The sequence below is a fragment of the Echinops telfairi genome, unplaced genomic scaffold, assembly GCF_000313985.2.
Source record: "Echinops telfairi isolate 266 unplaced genomic scaffold, ASM31398v2 ScPeMD7_7457;HRSCAF=8495, whole genome shotgun sequence".
Classification (NCBI taxonomy): domain Eukaryota; kingdom Metazoa; phylum Chordata; class Mammalia; order Afrosoricida; family Tenrecidae; genus Echinops; species Echinops telfairi.
In genome coordinates this window covers 38932856-38952926 of record NW_022111357.1, presented here as the reverse complement: position 1 = coordinate 38952926, position 20071 = coordinate 38932856, and the positions used below count along the sequence as shown (strand labels likewise).

Below are 20071 nucleotides of genomic sequence, written 5' to 3'. Positions count from 1 at the left end.
GGGACAGGAGTCAGTGTTATTAAGAACAATGAAAAGATGCTTGGTTAGCCAGCCAGAAATGTACTACCTGGTGGCAGGTGATTAGGAAGCTTCCTTGGTAACCTGAGAACTTGTCTCTTTCTCGTGAGCAGGTTGGTCTTTACCATCAACATCAAGAGTTGTTAGGGAGCGTGGTGGCCTTGGGGTCTAGCTCCCACCCCAGCAGGGGTCTTCCTGTCCCTCCGGAGCGGCAACATCTGCTCCACTGCTTCCAGTCCCCCCAGCCCCACAAGGCAAGCGACCACATGCTGCTGAGTAGCTCCAGGTGGGAGGTGGCTGCATCCTTGGGAAGGTTTAGGCTGAAGCTGCGGTCTGCCTGTCCACCCTCTGGCCTCCCGGAGGCCTCTGGAGGTTCCAGCTGCATCCCCGAGAGTGAGGGCAGCCACTGCACTGCCCTGAGCACCACGGAAAGAACTTCTTTTGCCTTCCCGGCCACACCTCCTATCCCGAAGCTCCAACATCCCTGATGCCAGCCTGGCCACTACCAGCCAGCCCTCCCGCTGCCACCTCCAGCCCTGTCTGCACTTCTGTCCACACAGACCCAGAGAGACGAGTTGCCCCGTGCAGGCCTACATCATTAGACAATTCCCTTGGAGTGACTTCAGCAGCCGCTCCTCCACGGCCCTTTTTATCTATCAGCCCTTCCTTCCTGCTAACCTTGCCCTCAGTCTCCCCGAGGCTCAGAGCTCTCCTTCTCCCAGGTCTCACCCAGAGCCGTTTCCTTGGTCACCCCCCTTGGTCGATGTGAGCAGGCTGTTCCGGGAGGATCACCACTGCCCTGCTGTTCCTAATCCTGCCCCTAACCCAAGAACTTGGTGGCACTCGCCCTCCAGCCATGCAGGCCACTCTGGCCTGAGCTGCTTGACCATCTTCCACTGCCCTGGACCCCTCCTCTGCCACAGCCCTCCGTCTCCCAGGACTCTGCGTGTCCCCTCTGGCTTGCTGCAGGGATTCAGTGAAGTAGGCGGTGCTCTGCAGGCACTCCATCAGAGGGCATTGTTGCCACCATGGGGGCTGCCCAGTGGAGGCCAGTCCTTGCTGCTGTTGCCACCATCACCACCACCACCTCCTCTGCTGGCAGTGAGCTCCACATTCTCTCCCTGGGTCTAGCCAAGGGTCCCAAAGCCAGTGCTCACCGAGGGGGTCTTTCCATAAGCCCCTGGAGACCCCGGTGCCCAGCTCCACCCAAACGAGACGGGGTCAGAGACCTGAGCGAGAGAGAGGCCAGTGGAGGGCAGCACGGAGACCGTTAGGGTGGGGTGAGTGTGTGGGCAGGCCAGTGATGGGAGCGGTTACCATGTTATGAAGGTCTGGAATGTTCCATGCCACAGTCAACCTAATACTTACAGGGAGGGGTTCGGGCCACATACGGCATTTCTGGGTGGGAAGGGAGGTGCTGTGCGGTCAGCCGCAAACAGTGCTATGCAAGCTGCAAGGGATGAGAGTCTTGGACTAGCGTCTAGCCAACAGCCCCTGAATATCGCACCCTAGGAAGAGGGTGGGCCCGGGGCTCCCCAGCTACGGGGGATTGTATGAGGGCCTGCGGGGCCCATCAGCCTCCTTTCCCCTTTGGCCCAACCTCAAAGGCCTGGCCGACATTGTGCTCACTGATGACCATACAAAGACTCTGGACCACAAGCCCTACCCCTACAAGGTCTTCTCCAAGGGCCACTTCTTAGGAGAATGGTCTCAGAGGGGCCTCTGGGGGTGTGAAAGGTCAACACCCCCACCAAACAAGTCGGGGTTCTGAGTCCACCCAGAGGTGCCTTGGAAGAAAGGCCTAGAGATCTACTTCACCGATGACCCTCTGACCTGGGGGGTCGTCAGCACAGCAACGGTTCCTGGGCCTCCCCCAGGCACTTTTCTGGCTGTGCTCTGATTAATCAGAAACGGCTTCACACGTGACTGGGGGAAGACAGCACCACAGGAAGCAGAGGAGGCTGGCTTGGAGGCCACGTCCGACACAGATGTCACCATAGCGCAGCGCAGCCGGGCAGTCCAACTACAGCCAGGCCTAGACGTTCCCACCCCGCAGGGAGAGCAGCCCACCCATTGCTCCACCAGCCGAGCTTCACTCCCTACAGGCAGGCTGCGGGGACATGCCGCAAAGCCGGAACTGCACTGGGTAGTCGGCAGGCCCAAAGCGTGAGGAGCAAAGCGGAAGGTGTGGGCAGTTGAAAACACCTTCGTTGGGTGCACGCGGGCCCTGCTGTGACCCTCCCCTCCCCCAAACCCCCTCAGGAGGCACCCTGCACCCCACCCCTGGCAAGTTCGTGTGCTTGGCTCTGTCCAGTGTCCAGACAGACACAGGGCATGAAGCCCTCAGAGCAAGACTCTCCCACCTTGAGGGCCCTGGGCGCTCTGATTCTTCTGGGTCATTCTAGCCAAAGTCAGTACCTGTTAGTTCCAAGGTGAGAGGACAGCTTGCCCCAAATCCTTCCTGCCCCGAGGATGGCAGCCCATCACCCCTGCACTAGCACTGTCTGCTCAGGAACCCCAAAGGAGCCTGGCCGCCATCCAGGTGCGTTCATGGGGACAAACAGGCCCCTACCCACACTGGTTGTCTGTGGGTGGGGGATCCCAGGCCCATGGCCCCCTACTGTCACTGAAGTGCTCCCCCTCTTAAGGCTGGCCTGCTGCCCCCTGTGCACCACTAGGGTCTCAGCCCCAGTGTCCTTCCTTCAGGGAGGCTCCCTCACCACTCTTTCTAGAACAGGGCCCTCGCCTTCAGAATCCCCTGCTGACCTGAGCAGGCCCCAGTGCCATTCTGTGGGGACTGAGGCTCCACCCTGGGGACACTGCACAGTCTGGCGTGGGCCACTGGAGGTCCGCTACGAGAGGCAGAGTGTCAGAGGGCGCAGGGGGTCCTGCAGAGGGTGAGTCCTCATCATTGAGGGGTCTGGGGGCATCGCTGGTGTTGGGCTCATCACCCCTCCCCTGTACTTTTGAAGGTGACACTATGCAGCCATGCGGGTCCCACCTTGATCTGTGGCCTGTCGGTGCCACTGCCTCACATGAACTGCGTCGCAGGAACAAGAGCCTGGGCAGCAGGTTCAGGGTAAGCCTGAGGGTCCCTCCAGAGAAAACCATGGCAAGCCCAAGGGGTGAGTGTGCTGGGTAGTGTCTGCCAGCGCCGTAGGAGGCACAGGCGGGGCACGGGCTGCCCAGAGGACATGAGGTGGCGTTTCAAACAAGCCTTGCTTGGCTTCCCTTCTTCCTGTACAAGCATTCACAGAGCATGCTGGGCCAAGACTCTGGTCAGGGAGCTTCAATCTTCGCTTGCCAAGAGCTCAGGCTGGCAAACCCTTGACAATACTTCCCCCTGGCTCGCTGGCTCTTAGGGGCTTCCCACTGGCCTGGGTCTAAGCTTCTCCTGTGGACCCTCCAGAGGAAGCCTGGAGCTGGGCCCCACGATCAGCCTGCTGAGAGGTGGCAGCTATCAGCTGAGCTCTGGGCCCCCCAGGCCCTGGGGCCAAAGGTGCAAACACTGGACACCAGGCTGGGATAAGCTGGATGTCCCTCTTCCCTTACTGTAGTCTAGGGGTCTGGGAGACACCCCCCTACTGACTGGGATGAGCAGAGGCTGCAGCTTGGGAAGGCTTTGCCCACAATTCCAGATGTCAGTTTGGAGCTCCAGTGCAGGGGCAGTGGGAGGGCTTTCACACAGTGGTCTCAGAGTGGTGGCCTGAGTGGGAAGAACGCCGGTGTCCCAGAGAGCTGAGGCCAGCCATGGTCAGTGGCAGAGGAATCTGGGGACTGAGTTCTCAAGGCTGAGAGTGCTGCCCACCCGCACTTTCTACCATGACACCGATGTTTGAGGACCAGTGTTTCTCAAAGTGAGCAAGAGTGCCCCTGGGGACAGGGGTCATTGGAATAATCCCGGGGGCTGGGAAAGCAGATTCCTACACCTATCCCGAATGATGGGCTTTCATTGCTTGGGGGGTTGGGGGTTGAGTAAATTTTTTTTTCCCTGAAAGGGGGGCAGTAGGCCAAAGAAGTTTGGGAACCTGTGCTCCACTTCTACACCGCTCATGGGTGGCTGTTCAGCACTTGAAATGGCTGGTGTGAGCAAAGAAGAGAATCTTACACTGTATGTGAGTTCTCGTCAATAGCCACAGGTGGCTTGTGGCTGATATTGGGCAGCACTGGGGGCTCTGCAGGAAAAGCTGAACTGACGTAGAAAGAGTGCACAGGGCCATGGGCTTCTCTCCATGTGATCTTTCTGACCATGGTCTTACAGCTCTGCACTACAGAACGACTGGGTAGGACTACGTAAAAAAGGTGCCTGTGGTCCACTCAGGGCCAGTTTTGCCATCACTCTAGTCTTACAAAGTCAATCCCACGAGGTGAAGAGCCCAAGAGCCCTCCCCATTATCAAGATGAGTCAGGAGTGGAGTGTGTCCTTTGGATGTAAGGTCCCTGTGTGAGAACCTTCTAGACCCAGGAGCCAAGTCTCCATCAGGCCTAACACTGGTGGAGACTGCGGCAGCAGTGGCACGGGGCCAGCAGAGAGCTGCATTGGGCTCACGGACCCTTGGAGCAAAAGAGCAGAGCACCATCAGGCAGGAGACTCCCTGACAGGGCGGGTGCCTCTGAGCACTTATCGTCAGGGGGAGCTAATGATTAGTGAGCCAAGGGGCCTGCCTGTGTGGCATGACCAAGAAGAAGCCATCCTGATCAAAGAACTAGCCCGAGTTGATCCTGATTCTGAACTGTCCCCCGCTACTTGCCTAAGAAGCTCCAGACTGTGAGGGCGGTCTGTGAGGTCCGTGTGACCACCGAGGAAGCCAGCAGAGACAGAATGGTGGGAGGCATGGCTGGCGTCAGAACTGGCAGGAAGGCTGGAGACTGGAGGTCTGTCCGGCCTCCACCTCCATCACAGGCATCATTTGGGGCTGATGCTGGTGGTGGTCTCACCCTCTTTGTGGAGTTGGGGGGTTCTGACGCCACCCTCTTACAGTGCAGAGCAGCTGGAAGGAGGAGTCAGGGTGGAAATAAGGCGGGGAGGGCCCTGGGGACGGCTGCCTACCCCTGAGTTTATCTGAAAAAATGCGCGCAAGTGCAGCCCACTCCACTTGCAGGCCCATGAGTGATGATGCCCAGAGACGCAAACCAGGCTGAGTCTTACTCCAGTCTTTTCATTGTTTCCCAGCTGCCCCGGGAAGCCGAAGAGAAGTGAATCTTAAACTGTATGGATGACATACGCAACTTTGCGAGGAGACTCCGGGGAACACCTGGACCGGGGCAGCATGGCAGAGGGGCTGTGCGGCCTCTTGTCAGGGTCGTGTTGCCTCACCCCAGGCCTGGTGGTATCAGAGCTGGGGGGTGGGGAGGGGGTCTTCCTGCATCAGAATTCAGGTCTCAGCACCCAGAGCCTGGAGTACAGCCACTGTCTCCACCCAGGCCGGTTCCGTTCACCTCTGGGAACGGCAGTTTCTAGATGGGGAAAATGGGGACACTGGCAGCAGCCATCTCACGTTGCTGTGGTTGTCAGTCCAGACCCCCCAGCGACCCCACGCACAACACAGTGCCACTCTGCCCATCCTGGGTCCCCTCGTCCATCTCATAGAGATGCAAATGGAGCACAGCTGTGCGGGGGGCTGTGGTCCCAGACAAGACATGTGGGTGCCCTACAGCCCTGCTGCATGTGCACTTGACCTTCTTTGGAAATGGAGTCTTTGAGGATAACTCAGATACCAGGAGGTCTCACTGGATTCCCACCCGGCTGGTATTTGACAGAGACACACACTGGGGGACAGGCGCATCTTAGGCCAAGGAGCCTCAAGAATCACTTGCTATCCCCAGAAGTGAGGTGAGCCCTGGGGCAGGCGCTCCCTCAGGAGGAGTCAGCGGGGCCAGACCCCTGGCCCTAGACAACCTCTTTCTGTTCCAATAAGGCATCCAGCCTACAGCATTGTGTTGCAGCAGCCTGGGAAGCACATGCCTGATAAACATGGTTGCTGCTGGGCACTGTCACGTGTGTCCCCACCACAGTGAACTCAGTGGACAGGCTGCCTGCCTTGGCGGAACTGACACCCCGCTCCGCCCCCGCGGAATCTACCGAGGGCTTGCACTCCGCGGGGAGCCTGTGGAGAGGTGACTCATGAGCATGGGCAGGGTCTGGCCTGACTCCCTGGCAGTCGGGCAAGCGTCTCCCCTGGGGCAGCATCTGCCAGATTTCAGCCAAGTGCCAGGGAGTTGAAAGGAAAACAGAGTAATAAAAAATAGCTGTTACCAAGCCCAAGAGCAGGCCGAGTGGTCCCCAAGTTTGAGAACAGTTCTGTGTTTCCGGGCCCCCAGGACCCCTGGCGGTGAACTTCCTTAAGGAGCGTATGGAAACAGTGCACTATCGTCATCCCTGACATCAGCCTCCACTCCCACAGCTCCTGGTCTGGGGCCACTGTCCTCCACAAGATATGGCAGCTTTGGGGTTTCCTACCTTTGGCTTCCAGGACAGTGTATCCAAGGTAACTACCCTGTAACTTAGCATCAGCTTTAGTGGTTTAACCTTACAGCAGCAGCAACAACAAGATTGGGAAAAGTAAGGGCCCTGCGAGATTCCAGTTCCCGGTTCTCATGGCCCTGATCTGCTGGTTCTAGCCGCTGTCGGCTTTCCTGTCACGTCGTGTGACCTTTCATGCCAAACACTGTCTGTGTTTCGTGGTCTTCTCTACACCCAGGGGCACAGGGCAGAAAGTCTTGGGAGGCAGGTGGCTGCCAACATCACTTCTTACTGTGCAATGCCTTCTGGGAACAGGGCATGGGCCACAGGGGCGATGCCCCTTATAGATGGGGTGCTATCCGGGCTCATCAATGAAGCGCTCCTTCCTGGGTCTCGGTTGCTCGGCACTCCTCACCTGCCGGGGCCCCGAGTGGCCCGGCCCCAGGCCTGGAGCACAGTGGGTGGGGGGTGGGGGTGGGGCAACGAGTGGTGAGAGACTGAGGCTCCCTCAATACACAGCTGCCAGTCATGGTGGGCTCTGAGCACCAGGTGAGGGGCTTGGGCTGAATCTGGTGTGTCCTAGGCAACCATCGACCTCTGTGATCAGAAAACAGGGAGCTCAGCAGCATCCTGGCTGTGGAGGGGAGTGGTGCTGGGTCGGGGGCAGGGGGTGAGGTGAGGCAGATGGCCTCTGTGGTCCAGACTGGGAGCGATGGAAGAGGTTTGGCTACAGGAACCAAAGGCAACAGTGGCTTCAGCAGGCACTTGGGAGGCGCTCTGCACCCTGCAAGGCGCAGGCTGGGTTTAAGGACAGGTGGAGGCAGCACACACCCTCCCACCCAACTTCCCGTAGGCAGCGCCCTCCACAAGGGAAGGCCCATGCAGCAGGGACAAGGTGTGGGGCCCAGAAGGAAGGCATCACCAGCCTCACGACTTCAGGAAGGTGACAAGGACACTGTCTGCAGCAGCCGGGCTCTAAGGGGACGGCTGTCTTGGCAGCTACTGACCCAGGCTGCTCGGAGCTTGGGGAGAGCCCGCCTCGCTCACCGCCAGAGTGGCCCCTGTGTCGCCCTGCTGAACTCTCAGGGGTGGGAGAGGCCAGCTTTGGAGGAGCCCCAGGGGGCCTATGGCACTCTCAGCAGAGTGGCACCCACATGCAAGACAAAATCTGACACCCCGTTCCATTGGCACTCGGCCAAACCCTGAGAAGGGGCTCTCCGGGGTAGAGCAGTGTGGACAGAAGGGATGGCCTTGCTTCACACAGTGACGTTCTGCAAGGTGTGACCGGGCCCAAGGCCCCAGAGGACACTTCACAGAGAAGCCAGACTCCACCCTGCCTAATTTGGCCCACATCCCTCTAAATCAGTGGTTCTCAACCTTCCTCATGCCGCGACCCTTTCATGTCGTTCCTCATGTTGTGGTGACCCGCCAACCACAAAATTATTTTCGTTGCTACTTCATAACTAATTTTGTTACGGTTATGAATCAGGCGACCCCTGTGAAAGGGTCATTCGACCACCAAAGGGGTCGCAACCCACAGGTTGAGAACCGCTGCTCTAAATGCAAAATAGCCACATGTCACCTGAGAGAACAGAAACGCTCTTGCTCCCTCCCTGGCTGGCTCTCGGGAGTAGCCCATGTTTTCCCAGGGGCCCTACACAGGCCAGCGCTCAGGATGCACGGCTGGCCAGCAGCTCAGCACGATCCTAGCTCTTCGAAAGGCAGCGGCCAGGAAGCCCTGCAGTCCGCCCCTGCCCCTGCCCCTGCCTCTCCATGCCTGGAAGGGCCTACAGGTCCCACGTGGAATGTTTTGCCAGGACCCTGAAAATGAAGACGTTTCATCAGCGTTTCCGGTGAGAGGAACCTTTTGGACATCATGCTTAGCAGAGTGGAGGGGCAGCGAACAAGAGGAGGGCCTCTGACGTGGATGGGCATGGGGGCCGTCACGCACGGGGACCCTGTGAGGCTGGGCAGGCCCGGGCAGTGTTTCCTTCTGCTGTGCATGGGGTCGCTGTGGTCGGAACCGACTGGGGGGGCACGGCACCCCCACCCCCACCAGAGAGGGAGTCCCTGGAGGAGCAAACGGTGAAACAGCTGGTGGTGAACAGAAAAACTGGAGGGTGGAGGTTCCCCAGAGGAGCCTTCACAGAAAGGCCTGGCACTCCAGCTCCTTAACACCAGCCGGTGCAGCCCTGTGAAGCACGGTCCCTCGCTGACCCGAGCACAGGGCTCATCGGGGTCAGTAACTGCACGGCCAGGAGGGCCACGCCCACACTCCTCTCATCACGTCCCACCACCAGGGGCTTTTCAATCTTACAGTGAGCCAGCTTCTTGGAATCAATGCCAGGCTTCAACATGCCAGGGAAGGCAACATGGAGTCCCTACAGGTCAGGACCTTCAGAGGCTCGGCCCCACCAAGAGATATGCCTGCTCCCCCGTCACGAGTGTGCCCCTTTCTCGAGGCTTCCTCTGAATCGCTGCCTGGGGAGGCAGGCAGGGCTGGCTGAGGGGAAGAGCGCGGTGAGTCCTACCCTTACTTAAATGACAGAGACGGATTCCTCCATGTCCCCGCAGTGTGTCTGTGCCAAGCCCTGCGAGACACAGCCCTGGGTGCACAGGGCCTTCAGGGACATTTTAGGAGATGAACCGATGCTGGTGTTTCATAGGACACAAGGAGCCCAGTTGGCCTACTCATCGTAAGGTCAACAGTTCAAATCCACCAGCTGCTCTTCTTCAGGAGAAAGATGAGGGAGGCTGTGTGTACTCAAAGATGTATAACCCTGAAAACCCTACAGAGGGTCACCGTGTGTCAGAATCAACCAGAGGGTGCTGAGGTTTGTGGTTTCATAGGACACAGGCCTTGATCGTGTCTCAGTTATAGATGCTGCTGGACCGAGAAATCGAGTCAACCACCATGAGGCCCCCAGATGGACTGGCGAGAACAAAGCACAACACCCGGTGCCCATCTCCTAGGCAAGCGGGCGGACAGCAGGGCTCAGAGGACGCTGGGTGGAAAATAAAGACAGCTGCCGCAAAGGACCCTGCGCAGCGAAACGGCCACTCCCCGCCACGGCCACTCCCCCGCACCGTGGATCAGTATTCGGTTACCTTTCCTGATCTTGTCGTGGAAATTAATGGCGTCCACGGAGGCCGTGACGATGTTGGTCTTGCAGTGGCGGGCAGCCACGATCCCGGCCACCTCGTCCATGAGCTTCATGGTGACACCTGCACAGAAGACGGACACATGGCCGATCAGACATGCAGGGAGGTGTTGTGGATCCATCTGTGTCCCCCAGTGAGACAGGCTGTCGTCCTAACCCTGGGACGTATGCACGTGACCTTGTGAGGAAGCTGTCTGTGAGGTCACACTAGAGTAGCGGGTCCTAATCCGCTATGACTGGTGGCCGAGCAGAGAGAAGAGAGGCAAGACTGGTGTGGACGCGGAGAGAGAGGAACCCTCACCCACCGTGGGTGGAGATGTCACTGTGCAGTCACGGTAGGCAGCTCAAAGGGCTGGACCCATTTACCATGGGAGCCAGCAGCAGTTCCACCTCCAGGCTCCCCCCAAGAGAAACAGAACACATCATGTATCACGCAGAACGAAAGCAGCCAAGGACCCACGCAGGCGCTTGTACGCGAAGGCACACAGCAGCCCCAAAGCAGAGACAACCCCAATGCCCATTAAATGAACGATGTTCTGGGATGTGTCCCATGGAGGAACCTGGAAAACACCATGCTGACTGACAGAGCCAGACACAAGGGACAGTAAGGTGCTGTGTGAGTCATAGAACCCCCTCCTTGGGGATGGAAAACAGGAAAGTGGGTGATGGAAGACATAGGTCAGTGTAAGACATGAAAAAACCATAATAACTTATAAATTATCAAGGGAGAGGGAGGGAGGGAGGAGAAAAAGAATGAGGAGCTGGTACCAAGGGCTCAAGTAGAAAGAAAATGTTTTGAAAATGATGATGGCAACAAACATACAAATGTGCTTGACACAATGGATGGACATATATATTTCGAAAAGAGCTGTATGCACCCCAATAAAATGATTAATAATAATAATAACAAAAGAAAGAAAGAAATGCCAAGAAAAGGCAAATCCACAGGCACAAAGTAGATCAGGAGCTGCCCAGGGTCCCCAACAAGATGGACTGACACGGAGCTGCAGCGATGGGCTCCACTACAGCAAGGCTGTGAGCGCAGAGCAGGGCGGCACAGGTTTCACTCTGTCCTAAGCTGAGTCTCTGCGCCTCCGCTCCGCACAGCAAGGCTGGAGGGGACCTGTTGGGGCGCTGGGTAAGTACTTGGCTACGAACTGCAAGGTTGGTGGTTTGAGATCGCCAGTCTATTGTGGGGAGAAGAGGAGGCTGTCTGCTCTTGTGAAGACGTACAGTCTTGGAAATTCTGTGGAACAGTTCTTCTCGGTCCTACAGCATCACTGAAGAGTTAGAGTCGACTCAGTGGCAATGGGTTTGTTTTTGGTTTGGGGAGGGCTGGAGGAATGGGGGGGCGTTGCTAATGGGTACAGATTTTTTTTTGGTGGGGGGCGGGGGAAAGATGTTCCACAATGACTACGGTGATGGCTGCACAACTTTCAATATGCTAAAAGCCATGGACTTGCTCGCTTTAAAGGGGTGGATTGTATGTTACAGGCATCATCCTCAGTAAAGCTGCCACGTCAGACAAAGAAGGAAAACACTACAAGGCCAAGGTGTCCTGGAACTTTGGGGTTGCAGACGCCCCACATGTTGCTCAGCTCACCATTACTGAAGGGATCACTACTTTATGTATGCTAGCCACCCAAATTCTTATCCTCAAGTACAATACGTTATTTTTTCTTTCACTTAAAACAATGTTGACCCTTTTATTACCATTGGCTACGTGAGCTCACTGGTATCTGGCCATTTTGACCTACAAATACAGCAAGGTCATATTGATTAACCTAACAGCAAAAAATTTTAGAATGTTTTAGAAATTCGCCCTAGGACCAGCATGATTTCTAAAAAGCAAACGCACAGACTGCACAGCACTCGCGGCAGCTGTGGAATTCTGGTCATGGCAGGCGGTGTAGAGTGAAGCCAAGGGTATCAGACAAAGCGGAGGGCTGGTGGGGAAGTAGCAAGGACCCCGTCCAGAGGTCAGTTACTGTTCGGGTCCCACCAACTGTTCTCCTCTCCATTCCATGCCCCCAAAGGGTAAGGGCTGGTGCTACCAGCATTCTCTTGTTTCAAGGGAAATTTGAAATTCACCTGTTTAGGAATAATCTACCAATTTTTAGATGGGGATTAATGGAAAATATCATTACTGTGTGAGCCAAAGCACAATAATAAATAACAAACAAATAACAACAAAAGCCCTCCTTTGATGGTCAAAAGGAGCCATGGTAGGGTAGTGAATTACCCGTCGGTCTGCCAACTAGAAGGTCAGCAGTTTGAACCCACCAGCTGAGGCTTTATGCTCCCGTAAACATTTGCAGCCTTGGAAACACACCGCAGCAGTTCCACTCTGTACTACAGCAGGGTCACTAAGAGGCAGAACTGACTGGATGGCAGTGCGTCTGCTTTGCATTTGGTTTGATGGGTCAGAGGCTTCATAAAAAATCCTTAAAAGAGCTCATGAAAAGGAACATGGGAGCCAGAGGGAGGGAACTTTACTGAGTAAGTCATCAAGCAAACAGAATACAGAAGTCTTGTTCCTTGATTCTAATCAACTTGAAAAGAGTATTTTGCACTTGGGAATTTGATCACTGGTTATTTATTTGAATACTATTAAAGAGTTGTACATTTATTTGGGAGTATATCATAATGGTATTGTGGATGTTTGTTTGTTTGTTTGTTTTAAAGGACATCTTTTAAAAGCTACATGTTATTCCAAATCCAATCCAAACTCACTGCTCTCTACCTCTGTAGGTTTCCAAGGCCGTCAATCTTTACAGGAGCAAAAAGCCTCATCTTTCTCCTGATGAGTGGCTTCTGGGTTTGAACCACTGACCTTTCGGTTAGCAACACTAGTAACCCACTGCTCCACCAGAGCTCTTTACAGAAGCTCCTATGCATGGAGACCGCACATGCAACAGAGCAAACGTTGCCTGATCCCACAGCATCTTAGCCATGTTGTTACTAGGTGCAGACTCAGCGAACCTGTGTGCAACAGAAGGAAACACCGCCGGTATGTTTGAGTACATTGTTGCAGTTTAACAGTCTCTGCACGTACAATTCAGGGCACCAGTGTTGCACCACTGTCCCCCGCTCCTCTTCCCAGTCGATCTTCCCTCAGTCAACATCCCCACTGCCCCACCTGCCGGGGTCTAGCTGATCTCTGCAGTTGCTGTTGCCCCTCTGATCTCACAGAGCTAGCTCGTAAACCAGCATAATGCTCAGAGCACACTTTTTTTTCCAGCTAGTTGAGTCAATTTATTGTTTAGTTTTTTAAGAAGACTTCAGGGAATGTTTTTGGTTAAAGGTTGAGAGATTATCCCAGGGCAAGTCTCAGGGAGTCACCCACCCTCCATGACTCCAGCGAGTCTGACCGCCCTTCATCCGCTATGGTTCCAAGTGACGAGGGGCCAAGTGCTACAGCTGGGAGGCTGCGTGCAAGCTTTTAAGACCCCAGGTGCCACACGACAAGCTAGGAAAGGGAACTGAAGCACTGAACCTATTACTAAGCCGATTAGCTGGAATGTCCCATGAAACCATGACCCCAAACCTCCACACCAAGGAACCAGATCCCATGGGGTGTCTGACTGTACCTAAACCACCTCAGCAGGCACTCTTTTCCCCATTGTTATAAAGATATCTATCTATCGCACAACTTTTGTCACTTAAACTTTTTATAGGTGCACAACTTATTACAACAATTATGACTGGCTATGTAACCCTACCCTTGATCACGGGGACTTTCCCCTCACTGTTTCCCCATCTTCTCCTCTTCTCTCCCACCCTGGTCACCCCTAGTTAACTCTGGTCTCCATACATTTGTCTCTATACAAGTGAAGTCCTACACTGCTTTGCCCTTTTGCGATCGGCTTGTTTCGCTCAGCTTCAAGCTCCATCTAGCTGAGAAGCAACAGAGCCCACATGGAAGAAGCACACCAGCCTGTGTGATCATGAGGGGGTCAGGTATCAGTCATCAAAGTCCCAGAACGAAAAATCTTATCATTGTGAATTAGATGGGAGGGCAGAATGGCGACCAAAGCCCATCTGGAGATAATTTGGACATCTCCTAACAGAAGGGTCCTATGAAGAAATGAGCCAGTCAAGTTGCAGTATAGCACCGATGAAACATACAACTTTCCTCTTGCTCTTGAATGCTTCCTCCCCCACCCCCATCCACTGTCATGACCCCAATTCTACCTTACAAATCCGGCTAGACCAGAGCATGTACACTGGTACAGATAAGATCTAGAAACACAGGAAATCCAGGACAGATAAGCCCCTCAGGAACAATAATGAGAGTAGCAATACCAGGAGGGTAAGGGAAGGTGGGGGAGAAAGAGGGAACTGATCCCAATGATCTAAATATAACCCCCTCTCAGGGGGATGGACAACAGAAAACAGAGTGAAGGGAGACAATAGTCGGTTTGAGACATGAAAATGAAATGATAAATTATCAAGGGTTCATGAGGAAGGAGGGGGGAAATGAAGAGCTGATACCAAGGGCTCAAGTAGAAAGAAAATATTTTGAAAATGATGGCAAAATGTGCTTGACACAATGGATGGATGGATGGATTGTGACAAGAGTCCTCAATAAGAGGACTGAAAAAAGGAAAAGATCCCATTTCTCCTCCTGGTTGAACAGTATCCATTGTAGGTACCCACCGCGTTGCTTACCCACTCCTTGGTTGACGGATGTTTGGGTGGTTTCTGATCTCTGGCTATGGTGGGCAGTGTTATGATGAACATTGGCAGACGAGACTCTTCGAGGCTCTGCTTCCGAGTCCTTTGGGGCATGCATCAGGGGTGGAATTTCCAGATCATGGGGTGGTCTTATGAGGTTCCCACAGTGGTTGTACCATTTTGCATTTCGATCAGTCATGGATAAGGGTTCCCATTTCCCAACAGTCTCCCCAACAGCCGTCATCTGCTGTGTTTCCTTGGTGGTGGTGTCCGAGCTACGTGCGTGAATGTGAGGCCATCTCAATGTGGGTTTGGCTTCTAGCACGGGCCTCTTTCCGTGTGCTTGGCGGTTATCTGAACGTCCTTCGTGCTGGAACGTTCTACTCGAGTCCTTTGCTCCTTTTATGACTGGGTTCTTTCTGTAGTTACATTGTCCAGGTTTCATGCACATTTGGACTATTTCATTCGTGTCAGATGGATGCTTTCCAAAGACACGGCCAGTGGGTAGCTTGCCTTTTCACGTTTGATGAACAAAGCTTTTCATTTTCAGGTTTCTTTTTCTTACTGTGTTTTTGTTGTTAGATGAGTGATGAAGAGGGGCCAGGGTCGAGCGGGAATGGCAGTGGGGACGCTGCGGGAACTTCTAACAGCCAGAGTAGGAGTTTATGACGGAATTCCCACCAAGTGTGATCTTTCTTGGGTCGTCAGAGACACGCCCACCTGTAGCTCTTTCTCTCCCACCTGTAATTCTGTCACCATCAGGGCCCTTCTGAGGACCAACAAGAGAGGCAGGTAGGATTCTCTCTCAGCAGAACTTGCTGAGAGAAAATGAAGAAAGAGGGGTACACAGAGGGGTGGCCCCAGGAGACGAAACAAAGTGGACCTGCGTGTGGAAAAGCACGGAAGCCGTGGGAAGCCACAGACAGGGGCTCAGAGTACCGGCTGGCGTTTGTCCCTCACCCTAAAGGGGCCGCTCCTCAAAGACAGGGCTGTGCCTGTGTCGGTCACCGACTCCTTCCAAGCACCTACAACATAGCTCAAGGGTTCAGCGGTTCTTAGCCAACCCCAGATGAGTGGCAGCCTCACTGGGTGTCAGCGGTGTGCAGCTACGTCATAAACCAGGGGCTCAGGCACAGAGGAATGTGCTCACACTCACACAGTCAAGTGCTGGACTGGGGATCGAACGTGCCACAAGCAGGTCCCACCGTGCTGACACCCCAAGTGGAACTGCTAACCCAGACAGGATTACAGAAGCAGAGGCATGGGAGTTCAAAGCCACGAGGGAGGTTGAGGCGTAGGGGTGAAGGTCACAGACCCAGAGCTGCCAACACACCAGGTTTTGCCATCACCTCAGGGTGGCTTAGTTGCAGGGAGGGAGAAGCGGGAGGAGATGGGCAAAGAAGAAAGAGTTTGCATTGAAAAGAATGCTCACACCTTAGAATGTACCTACAATTAATCTCTTGCTCGCAAAAAAAAAAGAGAGCTAAACTTGTTAAGAATGGAAGCAGTTGCAAACAGCTCCTTCACACTGTAGTCGGCCCATTCATCCAGAATGCACACCTGCCAGGACAGGGGTTCTATGAGGGACCGCACGTCACCTAAACCACAGAAGGCTCCTCAGCTGGGACCAAGACCACTGGAGGCGCAGTGGGCAAGTATTTGGCTGCTAACTGGAAGGATGGCGTGAGAATCCACTTGGCGACCCCACAGCAGAGAGACTTCAGCCCAGAAAGCCCGATGGGGGCATTCTTCTCAGACACAAGGGTCATCAGGAGATGGCTGGACTTGCCCCTGGTGCCAGAGAAGAGGGCTCTGTGCACACCCCAGATAGAGGCTTCTGGGTGGGATGCTCCCACCTGCCTTTCTGTAGCACCCACCAAACCACTGGGCAAGACTGCGCAAATGTGAGCTGCCTGTAGCTTGTGAATAATGTAAACAAGGGGCCTGGCACCACTGTTCGTGTGGAACCACTCCAGTAAGGCTCATGGAACCCTAGTGGGGGGCGTGGGCGGCTTGGTCAGCCAATTAGGCATCCAGTAGGCTATCCCAGAGGTGGGACGAGAGATCCCACGACCCCCCAGGAGAAAAAGCCAGGCAGGGTGTGTATCCTGGAGGCCTGGGATCCCTGCACAGAGACCTCCTCGGTCCAGGAGATGGAGAGCTGTAAACACAGAGACGGCGAGAGACAAGCTGTGAGAGGCAGAGGCAGAGAAACGGCAGCAGCAGAGGTGGCAGAGGCGGGGACCAGCATGACACAGCACGGCAAGTTTCCCGACCCAGAGAACAAGCAAACTCCTTTTCCCAGAGGCTTGCTGGAGAAGGGGGGTGTCTCTAGAGCTGACTCACAGAGCTAGAGCTAAGCACTTTCAGGCTGAGGCTTATGGCAGAGTGGGGGTGCCATGGGAATTTTTCTGAAGAACTAAAAGAGCTTTGAACCCTCTCGAGGAGGGCAGAGGCCAAGGGGCCGAGAGGCTGAGAATCAGAGCAAGGCGTGCCTGTGGGCTCTGCTGCGGGAAAAGAACTGTATCCTTAATCTTTCGGATCCTGAATTGTAACTTGTGACTTCCTTCATAAGTCCCATAATGGTGAGTATTGTCTTTGTGTTCTGTAAGCCCAGCAGAGAAGTAGGGTGCCGTAGGCAGGGCAGCTGGTAAAGAGGCTGGAGGCTGGAGGCACACCTCTCCTCTGCCTCACAGGAAGCAGCCTCGGTGTTGATTTCCCCTCTTTTGAAGTCAGAGGGGTCGTACCATCTGTACAGCCTACCTTTGACTCTAAACAATCACAGGCTCTGAAACACACTGCCTCACGTGTGACGTGGAAGCCTGCTCTGGGTGGGGACATGACTTACTGTTCTTGGGAACCTGGTGGGATGCTGAACCTGCCATACAGATGCTCAGAGATGAAAGATTGTTGGCTATCACATCAAAACAAAGCAGGGAAGCATCTCCAGCCACAAGGAGTAGGACTCAGTGTGTGGGCAACAATTTGGGTCAAGAGTGAGTCACAGGTGAGGCCAGAGAAGGCCTGCTTATTCAATCCAGAGAGACCCCAAGCCAGTGAGCTACCGTGGACCTGCAGGAAAACCAAAGATGACTGTGGCCCTTTGGGGGTCCTGTGCCCATTTGGAGGGAAGGGGATTGAGAAGCAGATCACCAGGCCATTCTCCCAAGGTGCCCCTGTGTGGATTTGAACTGCCACTCTCGGCTAGCTGCCCAGCTCTGAACCATCTGTGCCATTCAGGATAAGAATCCGGAAAGACGATCTTAATTGGCTGCAAGCAGTTTCCTCTGGGTTCCTGACAAGGGCAGGTGGATTGCTGTGTGTGTGTGTGGGGGGGGGTCTGAGCCAATGTTGCTACGTGTTGCCAAGGAGAATCATGAGTTCAAACGAGCAGACTACAGGGTCTCATCCCACTGTGACATGCCTAATGAGCCCTGGGGACACGCTAGGTCAGCGCTCCGTGGTGCACAGGGAGGTCGCGCCCCTGGAGAAAGAGGTGGCAGTCTTTCTGTAAGGCTTGTGGGGACAGTTCTGCTCTCAACTACAGGCTGTCTAAGTTAGAGGCTGGGAAGTCTGGTCTGGAAATCATTCCCACCAATGCCCACAGGTACAGCACAGCACAATCAACGTGCCCACCGAGGAAAAGACACTTGAGGAGGGAACTGGAGGTGGCCCGTCTAACAAGTACCACTTGGGCCCCCTGTTGGTGATGGAAGAAGCCACCAGCCCTCCCCTCCACCGCTTCACCCTTTCCTTAAAAATACCACCTATCTGAGTTTTCTCCAAAATGCCTCTTTCCAGGTTTCCGCAGAAAAGCCTCATCAATCTCTCCCCATTTAGGTACTCTAGGCGCTGCCAACTCCGGGGAGATAACTTAGGTAAATTACAGTCTTCCCAGGGCTGTTTTTATTGTCCAAGAGTCGCAATAGAAAAAATGACAATGAAATTGCAGGGTCTGCTGTCCTTGAGTTTTGTAGGGACGAGCCAGCCTGCGAGGCCACCAGTGTGCAGATACACAGCGGGTACCGGAGATATTTTGGGGGTTGTTGTGTGGTTTTGTTTTTGTTTTTTAAAGTATCGACACCATGTTGAAAATAGATGTTTAATTTTACTTCCCAAGGGCCTGGCTGGGTCATGCATCTCTACAAACCCGCCACGGCAGTAACAGCTCAGAGCCCCGGGTGCCGCTGACTGCACCGTGGGTGGTGATTTGAGATGCCCCCATTTCTATATTTAATCCCAACTGACGGCGTGTGGGTGCCAGCCTGCTATATTAGGAAAGTGGTAGTAACTTCATCTTATTTTAATATCCCTCCCTTTGGTAATTACATGGGGCTATTATAAAACCAGTTTGAGCGAGAGTCTCCTGAGACAGCTTCCATCCAGGTTCTAGAAAGTACCCACAGGGCATCTCTGTGAGATGGGGCTGAGGGGAGGGCAGGCTTAATTAAAGCCAGTTCACTGTTGATAGTCGGGCCAATTCTAACTCCTAGTAGCCTGATGTCGTGTGGCCTCCTTACCACCACCAGCATGTGCAGTCCTTGCCACCCAAGGTCCCCCTTGCCTTCATTGGCCCTCTAGTTCATCAGATAGGAGGTCCTCCTCTGGCCACTCAGTCTCCCTGATGACGGGACATGTCCAAAGAACGCAGGCTGAACAAGGTTCTGCTGTGAGCCACAGGGCCGCCCCTGGCTGATTTTCACGAGTGGGTTGTCAGGCCTTTCATCCTAGTCTGTCTTAGTCTGGAAGCTCTGCCGACCCCTGTCCACCATGAGAGATTCTATTGGTAGTTGAGATGTCAACAGTGTAGCAACCAGCATCGTAGCAACAAGCAAGCCACCAAGAACGACAAATTGGCAGATGAGTGGCAGACTGTAGGAAACAACAAAGCCTCTCTTTGGGCAACTAGGGCACAGTGTAGTAGAGATGGTGGCACCACGGTTAACATGCTCAGTACAAGATGGCGTGGTCGGCGTGCGTCAGGATCTAGGGCCTTGGGAACCCGATGAGGTCGTTCTGCAGGCTGGTAGGGCCACTACGAGCTGAGACTCACTAGGTGGTGGGTCTGCCTTTTCTTTCAGAAGTAAAGATGAAGGGCTCCAGAGAGAAGGACCCCTGACCCAGCTGCTGCCGGGAGCACCCCAGACCGAGGATGGGGCGAAGGCTGGAGCTGCTCACTCTGGGTGCCTGGGAGCCTGAGAAGGTGACAGCTAACATCTCCAGATGCTGCAGTCCCCATGCCCCTCCTGCAGCAGGAAGTCAGGCGGCCATGTCCAGGGGCACACGGCCAGAGGGTGGGCACAAAGGGCCAACCGCCATGGACCGGGACAGCCACCCACTCTTGGCCTAGCATCCAGGCCGAGCACGGCCGCTCCTCCCAAGGCAGAGGCCCGCTGCATGGCTGGGACCAAGAGTGGTTCAGGACCAAGGTGCCCCGTGTGTAGCCACTGCCTTCTGTCGGCGGGGGCAGGTGAAGCCTAGGGGTTGGACAGGTTCCAGTGGAGCATCCAGACTAGGACGGATGAGGACCAGAGGCCTGGACAGCTCCTTCTGAAGATCAGTCAGTGAACACCCATGAGTCACAACGGTCCCTGGGACGGCACCGGGCTGGGTAGCGTGTCATTCCCATGAGTGACAGCAGCCACCATGAATTCATCAGAAATGCAGGGAAAGTATTGCTAGAGAAGCCCTACGTGTGGGGTGCGATGAACACAGTACTCAAGGGATGCCCAAGGCAATGACCAGGGCACCC

At 54.7% G+C, this 20071-nt stretch overlaps 1 protein-coding gene across 1 annotated transcript in view; it reads right to left on the bottom strand.

Annotated features, from left to right (window-relative positions):
• The window catches only part of ACOT7 (acyl-CoA thioesterase 7), a 128969-nt gene that overhangs the window by 25758 nt on the left and 83140 nt on the right, over nt 1-20071 (bottom strand). The window contains exon 6 of the mRNA XM_045299215.1: nt 9590-9706. Within this exon, the coding sequence (XP_045155150.1) occupies nt 9590-9706 (117 nt within the window). The remainder of the gene's footprint in view (nt 1-9589; nt 9707-20071) is intronic.